Source organism: Mus caroli, chromosome 11 (genome assembly GCF_900094665.2).
Source record: "Mus caroli chromosome 11, CAROLI_EIJ_v1.1, whole genome shotgun sequence".
Taxonomy (NCBI): domain Eukaryota; kingdom Metazoa; phylum Chordata; class Mammalia; order Rodentia; family Muridae; genus Mus; species Mus caroli.
The window spans coordinates 90297910-90307841 of NC_034580.1; the positions used below are offsets into that span (position 1 = coordinate 90297910).

The 9932-nt window shown below is 48.6% G+C and overlaps 1 protein-coding gene across 1 annotated transcript in view; it reads right to left on the minus strand.

Annotated features, from left to right (window-relative positions):
• Acsf2 (acyl-CoA synthetase family member 2) overlaps positions 1 to 9932 on the minus strand; it is a 42586-nt gene that overhangs the window by 13238 nt on the left and 19416 nt on the right. Inside the window, exons 2-9 of the mRNA XM_029483555.1 lie at positions 3328 to 3523; positions 2833 to 2961; positions 2537 to 2590; positions 1918 to 2036; positions 1642 to 1807; positions 962 to 1057; positions 651 to 808; positions 291 to 382 (exon numbers count right to left, since the gene is read on the minus strand). Coding sequence (XP_029339415.1) covers positions 291 to 382; positions 651 to 808; positions 962 to 1057; positions 1642 to 1807; positions 1918 to 2036; positions 2537 to 2590; positions 2833 to 2961; positions 3328 to 3523 — 1010 coding nt within the window. The remainder of the gene's footprint in view (positions 1 to 290; positions 383 to 650; positions 809 to 961; positions 1058 to 1641; positions 1808 to 1917; positions 2037 to 2536; positions 2591 to 2832; positions 2962 to 3327; positions 3524 to 9932) is intronic.

Sequence of the window (9932 nt, forward strand, 5' to 3'; positions counted from 1 at the left end):
AGTGCTGGGATTAAAGGCGTGCACCACCACGCCCGGCATCATTTCTACATTCTTAAGGGCTGGTTGCTAGACCCCTTCCACCTACTCCTGTAAAGGGGAGAGACCCCCATGCATTGGTAAAACACGTAAAAGCTGAAGTTGGCCCAGCATTCATTCGGGGACACTTGGGAATTGTCCCCTCTCATTACATTTCTATAGTGTCTTTCCTACCTCCTCTATAAAAACCTGGCTTCCCCGAGGCTGTGGAAACGGACCTTCCCCAAGCCATGCGGCCTTTGACAGTGCCTCACCTCCACGAATGCTTGTGAAATCATAACTGGAGAAGTCTGGCTGATTCAGAATATCCACAAACATCGTGGGTGTGCCATACAGGAGGGTGCCTCTGCACAAAGAAAGGACACAAAATTAGGTTTAGAAGTGAGAGGAACCCCTTTCTCCCCCATCCCTCATGAACTCTCTGTGAGGGCCAAAACTGTGGGGAACAGAAGCCTGGGGGGGGGGGGAAGGGACCTGGTCCTTTAGTTCCCACTGCCACCCATCCCAGGTCTCCTGGCTGGAGGAAGGAAGCATCTTAGAGAAGGAGGGTGGGTTCAGGAGTGAGAGTTTGGAGGGTCCTATCAGCCCATGGGCGGCTTGTCACCAATGCCCACTTCTCTCTGCTGATGGCTTCCAATGCCTTCTTGCCATTGAAGCTTGGAGAAGACAGGAGGAGGGTGGCACCATGCATCATAGACACCATTGTGCCCCCCACGGAGCCCAGGCAGTGGTACAGGGGACTGGGCAGGACCACGCGCAACTCCTCTGCAGTCTGGAGATGGAGACAGGAGGCTGGGTCTATCATGCAGCCAGTTCGCCCAGCCAGCAGGGAGAGCCCAGCAAGCTGTGTCACTCCTTGCCCAGCTGTTCCCCCACCACAGCCTATATAAACCACCAGGGTCACCAGGGCCCATCCCAACCTCACCTTTGTGGGCATCTTCAGACGCTGGCCTATCAGCATGGAGTTGTTTACGATGTTGTGGTGGGAAAGAGTGGCCCCCTTGGGGTTTCCAGTTGTCCCCTGAGAAGAGAAGCGAGTGACAGCTTGTTCTTTTTCTCTGTGTTTCCTTCCCATCCTTGACCTGACACTGCTCAGGGGGGCTGGGGGCGGAGTCAGAAGAGTAGGATATGGTTGTCCCGAGTCCACTTCCTCCTTTTGTTTATGCACAACGAGCTGTGCAGGGCCAGATGTTAGCATCCCGGATGCAAAAGAGAGCACAATACTTCTTTCTTCATTCGGTTTACACTGTCATGTAAGTTGGCACAGAGGACTCTACCACTGACTGGGTTTAGGAACTCTCTCTCTCTCTCTCTCTCTCTCTCTCTCTCTCTCTCTCTGGGCCTGACGCTCCTTAAGGAGCTCTGTGAGCTCGGGATTTGTGTGAACCTGCTCTGCACTGGAAGCAACAGGACCCAGAAAGCAGATGTGACCACGACTAAACAAAACCAAACAAAGAAACACCAGCTGCTAATTTTCTGAGGCAGATGGAGGGCTGGAGGCCAGAGTGACGAGAGAAGGCTGCTCCCACCTTTCTGCCTTCTCCCTCATCCCAGGGAGGGGCCTCATGGCCGGGCCCAGGTTGGGACTGGAGACTGTTGTCCTACCGAGGTGAACTGGATGTTGATGGGGTCGTAGCAGGACAAGAACCGCTGGTTGTATCGCAGCTGGGCTAGGTTCTGTTCCTTGCCACCGGCTGCCACAATGTCATCCAGGAGCAGGGTCCCCGGCAGAGGGGCATCCACCGAGATGACTGTAGTCAGGTCTGGGAGTCTAAGAGACAGAAAAGATAGTGACAGCCCAGGAAGATATCAGCTCCACCTTTGTAGGAGGTAAGAGTCTGAAATGTCACATGATATTCCCTAAAACCAAGACATACCCACCTCTCACTCTTCAAGGCCCCTGGCTGAGCCTTTTCCAGCTCAGGACAGACCTGCTTCAGGATGTCATAGTACTGCTGGGTCTTGAATTGTTTAGGGAACACAATACCTTTGCAGCCTACCTGTGAGAGAAGAAGTCTCTGACCTGTGGTCAGCAGGAAGCCCCAGACTTAGCAGTCCTCAGTAATCAATAGTTCACTTTCTCATATATATATGAATAACTATCCTGACATACCCATGTAGCAACACACACATACACACACACACACACACACCTGCACCACTGCCTCTAATGCAGTCATGTATACCCCACTCCAAAACAAACACACACACACATACACACACACCAGTCCAAAAACAGACACACATAATCTCTCTCTCTCTTTCTCTCTCTCTTTCACACACACACACACACTACCCTGATATACATACTCCACCCACAATACCCCTATCAGCCTATGACTGACCCTCTCTGTGGAGCTAAGATCTTCCAACCACATGAAGCCTGAGGAAAGACACTTCATAATACTCCATATACTATACTAGCATGCCCTGTCTCATCCAATTAGCCTCTACAAAACTGCAGCAGAAATGCCCCCTCTCCACCAAGAGCAAGTGGTACCTTTCTGAGGACATATTCCAGTTCTGAGGACTGGTAGGCTGGGTTCACAGACACCTGGAGGGCGGGGGACAGAGAGAATACACCAGAGTCCTGGAAAGATGCTCCACGCTCCTACCGCTCCCCTCAGAAAGGGCAAGGCAGCACTAGACACTCAGCCAGGGCTCTATGGTGAGCCTGGGATGAAAGTATCACCAAGTCTCAAGCCAGACAGAACTGGCTTAGTTCTGTATCTCAGAGGTTCCCCTTGAGTTACATCCCTCCACATACCCAGCTGTGCTAGGTAAACCCCTTCTCACCAGGATGATGCCTGCCTGGGCAGTAGCCAGCTGAATAAGTACCCAGGCATAGGAGTTGGGTCCCCACATGCCCAGCCGGTCACCCTTGCGGAAGCCAATACTCAGAAGACCAGAAGCAGCTTTGTCCACCTGGTCAAGCAGAAGGGGACAACGGGTGAGGTGACAACAAGCAGGAAGGAACCCTGATTCCTACTATCTATCTCAGGCCCGGGAATCACCAGGAACTAAGATCGCCAGGAACTAAGATCGCCAGGCCTTGGTGGACTCCTCAGTGCAGTGAAGGTGGGGACACAGTAAACAAATATTCCAGGAAGTACTGGGACAGGAGGTATCTAGATCACTTCTGCCTCTGTCTCCTAATGCCCACAGCAGGGGCCCTCGGGGGTCTCTTTCACACTGCCCCACGGCCACATGCCCACGATCCAGCTCCACTCAACTACAGCATCTAGGGCCCAGCAGCTGCTCTCTGAAGGTTCAAGGTCGGCAGGCACCTACCTCCTCCTTGAGCTGCGCAAAGTTCAGCCTGATGTTTTCATGGAGGATAACCAAAGCCTCTCTGTCGGGGAACCTCTGCGCTGTGGCGTCGAGGCACTCACCCACAGTTGTGTTCACAAGATGGGAGTCGGTGTGGCCCTGAATGTAGCTGAGGCCTCCGATGGGCAAGGGGTTGGTGCAGTTCACCATTCCAGAACTGTGGGGAGAGAGGGACTATGGGCTGGACAGCCTGGATCCAACACTCTGGCACACTTAGCTAGTTAGGAGTTCAGCTGTTTATAATATGTTGGTATGTTGAGTACCGACAGACTTTCTCTAGATGTGTGTGTGTGTGTGTGTGTGTGTGTGTGTGTGTGAGAGAGAGAGAGAGAGAGAGAGAGAGAGAGAGAGTCTACTGTATTCCAGGATAGCCTCAAATTCACTATGATTTGGCAAAGGATGCCCCTGACCTTCTAGGAGGAGAGGCATGCACTACCAGGTCCAGTTACATTCTTTGCTGGAGCTTGAACTACATCCTCAGTCCGTCCCCAGATCCTGTAAACTTAGACTATCCTCTTTTACACTCCTTTCCTAATCACGAGTTTTAACCTCCAAGCAGCAGGATGGGGACCAGGCTATCCTAAGCTGGGGCCAAGGGGCCTCCTGCACCTTCCTGGAAACAATGAGGGGTGACTGGAGAAGCTGATGCAGACACTTTCACCTGCGCCCCAGCCCTTGCCTCCTGGAGGTCGGCAGATGCTGTGGTCCTTCTTAGGGAACCAGTGAAGCCCGTGGTTAGACCCAGAGCTGGGGTCCAGGGCTCTGGGTTTCTTGGCTCCTTTATGGGCCAGTTTATCTCTTCTGGGTCAGAATTCCAAAGACAGAATAGGCAAGGGGTTTAGGGACCGGATGGTGGCACTAGGAGGGACTGCTGAAAGGTCTGAGTAAGAACTGTGTGCCTGGAAAGAGAGTCCCACATTCCACTGGCAGAGCCCTCAGACTCCCATCTTAAGATGCTGTGGCAAAGCAGAGGTTATTGCATCCAGAAAAGGACCACGGTACTCAGACGGTATGGTAACCTCAAGCACCATAGGACTATAGAAGAGCAGCTGGTGTCCCAGTAAAGATGTCCTACACCAGCCAACTCAGACTGTCCCTGGAAAAGAAACTCCACCTCCTTTCCATCACCCTCAAGGAACAGGGTTGTTTTTTAAAGTGGGGGAGGGGGGCGCACACCCCTGGAATCTCAGCAGCTGGAAAGCTGATGAGAGAAGGCTCGCCTGAGCTACATGTGAGTAGCAGGCCAGCTCCAGTTACTATGTAACAAGACCATGAAAAACAGGTGAGAATTAGGATCTCAGATTCTCAAGGTGAGGAGGCTGAGGAGCAAAGATGCCAAGGGTCCTAAAGGATGGGGAACAGCTAAGTCGGAAATGGAAGCCAGCGCAACTGCCGCATGTTATGGTCAAGCCTTTTCTACCTGCCCTTTCTTCTTTGTATTCATCCCAAGCCTGATCATCAGAGAGTATCTAACTTCTGTTCATTTTCTCTGTACTTCTACCAAGTGACACAGGAGGATAGGGCAGTGTTAAGGGGAGAGCAGTTTCTCCGGAGTTAAGAGTTCTAGAAACTCAGGGCTGGAGAGATGGCTCAGCACTTAAAACCACATGGCTACCCTTTCTCGAGTTCCAAGGTTCAATTTGCAACTCCCACAAGGCAGCTCATAACAGGGTGTTAACTCCAGTTCCAGGGGGAAAACATACGCCCTCTTCTGGCTGTCACAAGAATTGCATGCATATGGTACAAAGCTGCACAGACCAAAAAAATCTGCTCAGACTAAACATAAAAGGTAAAAACATAAAATAATAAATAAATAAAAATTAAAAAAAAAACGAGTTCTAGGAACTCATGCCAGTATAATTTGCTCATAAATAGAGGAACCACCCCAGTCATTTAGACAAGTCAAAGACCTGAGCAGTTTTACCTCTCTGCACACGCCCTGAACACCTGGCCCCAAACCTTAGCTGCTTCTTTCTTTTTCTTTTTCTTTTTTTTAAATGTTCTTTAAAAGAACTGGAGGGGAACTTTTAACTTCTTAATGAGGATGGGAGAAGCTGATAGAGTTGGAGGAGAGCCCATTAATCTCTCTCAATTAAAGCAAAGTAACAATGCAACTTCATTTGGGGATTGCAAAACCCAAGGCCCTCTGTGGCCAGGTGGGACTGAGCCAAGGAGGTGCTGTGAGGGATCGAGGGACAAGCACAGTCTCGACCACAGGTGTGCCCAGAGAATCGGTGTGTGGGAACTTAAGCCCAGATCTGTTTTCATAAGACAACAAGGAAGCTAAAGAAAAAGGAAAAAAAAAAAAAAAAAAAAAACAACATTCTCTTGACTTCTTCATGTTGGCAACTGATGTATTGACACTTCATGTGCTAAGTGTCTGGAACATAGGAATAATCCCAGCTAACAACTGGGATAACACATGGACAGACAACAGGGCCTAGGGCCACAGCTTAATGAAAAACCATTTACCATTTGCCTGACATATGCGAGGCCCCAGGTTCAATTCTCAGCACTGGGGGAAGGGGGAAGGGGGAAGGGCCGGGGGGGGGGGAAAGAAAGCAAAGAATCTAAACACACACCTTTCCAACAGGGGCAGAACCTGCAAATTACAACTACTGCTCTCTCTGAGGGGCTAGGAAGATGGCTCGGCCAGGAACTGGTTACCACACAAGCATGAAGACCCGAGTTTGATCCTCAGAACCTATGTAAAAAGTTGGTGCATGCCTTTACTCCAGCGCTCAGGAGGCAGATGCAGGTGGTTGGCTGGCTATGAGTTCAAGCCTGATCTACAGATTGAGTTCCGGTACAGCCAAGGATATACAGAGGAACTTGTCTCAAAACAACCAAAGCCAACAACAATAATAAAACCAGAAAAACGTATTATCTTAGCCCTAGGGAGGTAGAGACAAGACGATTCCGGGTTCACTGCTAGCCAGACAACAACAGGCCAATAAAAGGCTCTGCCTTCAAAGCCAAAGTAGCTAGAGCTGGGGACAATGACACTTGAGGTCATCTGGCCTCTACATGCATGTACATATATATATATGTTCATTCAAGAACACACCTACAGCACAGATGTGTACATCTGTGTGTGCATACACACACACATGTGCAATTATGATGAGGTATTAGTCCATTTGAATTGAGAAGGTAGAAGGTAAGACACAGAATCCCAGGAAGCGGCCCTAAGTGTCATGAGGCTGTGCAGAAACTGAATCCTCCTCCATTGCTGGCAAGAGTGCAAAAAATTTTGTTCCACCATTGTGGAAAATTGGGTGCAGTTCTTCCAAAGGTAACACATACAGGATCACCACGTGACCTAACAATTGTACTTGTAAAAATATATGCGCCCCCCCAAAACAAGAAACTCAAGGTGAGTGCTCATAATTGCTCAGTGAAAATGACAGGAGATTGGGATTGCAGAGAACGCTGTCCGTGAGGTCCTTGCCATTCAGCCATGAGGACCTGGATTTGGATCCTTGGCACCATGTAAAAAGCTGGCACTGTGTGTGTGGCTGATGCCTGCAGCTCTCAGGGAAAGGAGTCAACCGAGCCAGACAAACCCACAGGCTCCAGATTCAGTGGGAGACCTGTCTCAGAAAGAGGAGATGGCGCAGGATGTAGAGGCTCTTGATGCTGAGCACTGTGACCTGAGCTGGAAGGAGAGATGACTCCCACAAGCTTTGTTCTGATACTCTCTCTCTCTCTCTCTCTCTCTCTGCACACACACACTCACACACACACACATACACACACATATATACACACACAAAAATAAGGTAGAGCCGGGCGTGGTGGCGCACGCCTTTAATCCCAGCACTCAGGCAGAGGCAGGTGGATTTCTGAGTTCGAGGCCAGCCTGGTCTACAAAGTGAGTTCCAGGACAGCCAGAGCTATACAGAGAAACCCTGTCTCAAAACAAAACAAAAGGTAGAAAGCAATTTAAGACACTTAAGTTGACCTCTGCCCTCACTCCCACTACAGGCACATACATCAACACATACTCACACCTGCCCTACCACCCCCATGAGAAATTACAGGAGATCCTGTCTAAAGCTTTCAACTATCAAATAAAATGCAACTGTTTACCTGAAAAATTAAAAAGCCAGAAAAATGAGATAATAGCCTTATTTCCTAAACAGGTTTGTTACACACACATACACACACACACACACACACACATGACCTTTGGGGCAGTGCACAGTTCTCTTTCCATAGTTCCTTTCCATCCAACTTTACAAGGAAAGCCGCTTTGAAATAGTCAATGTGCTTTTGTTCTCTGCTCTCCCTTAGGTTAGCCTCTCTGTTTAGCTTCTCTGTTTACACAGCCAGCCTCCTCTAGCAGCCTGCCACTCACTGGAGGGAATGTGGTAGCCTAGGAATGAAAACAGGTTGGTGAGAAGTTTAAGCCGATGGGGCTAAGGATGTGTTTCTGGAGGCGGAGTACTTGCCGAACAGGCCTGAAGCCAGAGGTCACAGAAACAGGTCCTGGTGGCTCAGGACTATAATCCCAGCACTGAGGCAATAGAAGCAGACGTTCAGAAGTCAAGGATTCCTTAGGCTTCATGAGATCATGCCTCATTCATTTAAAATAAAAAGAACTAAAACAACATTGCTATAATGGTTTTCTCTCTCTCTCTTTTTTTAAGTATATGAGTGTTGCAGGATATTGGATCACACTGTGTTATTTCCTGCAAAAATTTGTTTTTAGTTGCAGTGTGGCTCAGTCTTAGGACACACCTTTAATCCAAGAGCTTTCTGATTGAGTATTGCAAACAAGATTAAATAAAGTCACCCATCGGTCAAGAGGCAGAGCAAGCAACCAGTTGACAGGAAGTGAACATAGGATTATTAAGAGGGTAAGAGGAAGCCGGGCAGTGGTGGCGCACGTCTTTGATCCCAGCACTTGGGAAGCAGAGGCAGACGGATTTCTGAGTTCGAAGCCAGCCTGGTCTACAAAGTGAGTTCCAAAACAGCCAGGGCTACACAGAGAATGGTTCAAACAGAACTGCCATGTCTGGACAAGATGTGGGTCAACCTGACTGAGGTGTGGACAGAGGATGCGTGTGGCCAGACTACATGATGTGGTGTATGCCTTCAGGGAAGCTACAGCCAGTGTCCTTGTCCTCTTCACTGAAGGATCAACCAACTGCAGACAGAAAACCCTTGAAAAGGCTGGGAATGAATCCTGGCACTTGGGAGAAAGCAGAGGCAGGAAGATTACTGTGAATTTAGTGCCAGCCTGGCCTAAAAAGTGAGACCCTATCCCACAACAGACAAAACAAAAAACCGACTCCTCAAAAAAAAAAAAAAAAAAAGCTTTTAAAGTTGGGCGGTGGTGGTGGTGGTGAAGCCTCTAATTCCAGCAGAGGCAGGCGGATCTCTGTGAGCTCCAGGCCAGACTGGTCTGGAAAGCAAGTTCCAGGACAGCCAGGCCTAGTTCACAGAAAAATCCTGTGTCAATAAAATTTAAAAAAAAAAAAAAAGCATTTGAAGGCTGGAAAGATGGCTCCGTTATTAAGAGCACTGACTGCTCTTTCGAAGGTCCTGAGTTCAAACCCCAGCAACCACATGGTGGCTCACAACCATCCATAATGAGATCTGACTCCTTCTTCTGGAATGTCTAAAGACATCTACAGTGTACTTACATATAATAAATAAATAAATCTTGTTAAAAAAAAAGCATTTGAAAAAAAATCCAGAAACCTCTAAAAATCAAGAACAGGGGCTACAGAAATGGCTCAGTGCCTAAGAACACAGACTGCTCTTTTAGAGTCTCCAGGTTCAATTCCCCAGCCCCGACACAGTGGCTGACTGACAACTGTCTGTAACTCCAGTCCAAAGCATCTGATGCCCTCTTCTGGCCTCTGATGGTGCACACATATCTGTGCAAGTGAAATGTCTAAACACATAAAGTAAAAATTAAATAAAATCTCAAAAACAAAAGAAGAGGGAAAAAAACGCTGATACATTAAGTATTCTAATAATTACAAAAGGGGGTGTGGCTACCGTAGAGTACTTGCCTGACCTTCAATGAAGACTGGGGTTAGCTCCCTAGAACCAGACGGAAGGATGAATGCTTACTAAGTAATTAATTTGCTGTGATTTGCTATGTGGGTGACAGATTTTGGCTGCGGTGCCTTCCTTAGAGACTCATTGGACCTAACCACTGGCTTCAATATACACCTGTATCTGAGCTGACAGACACCTTGACACTGGAAGTGATGGCCAAGCTACTGGGCTCTGTCAACCCCTACACTGAAGACTGAGAACTTAAGTTGAGACAGGACCACACAAATCAGCAAGCTAATTTCTGAAGCCAGGTTGGAATATTTGTGCCACCTCCAGTATGCAACTGTCCAAATGCCCGTTCACCAATTAAAAAAAAAAGATTTATAGTGACTTATTGCTCATAAGTTCACATAGGAAGGACAGCAAAAGTCTTAATGAGCCGGGCAGTGGTGGCGCACGCCTTTAATCCCAGCACTCGGGAGGCAGAGGCAGGCACACTTCTGAGTTCGAGGCCAGCCTGGTCTACAGAGTGAGTTCCAGGACAGCCAGGG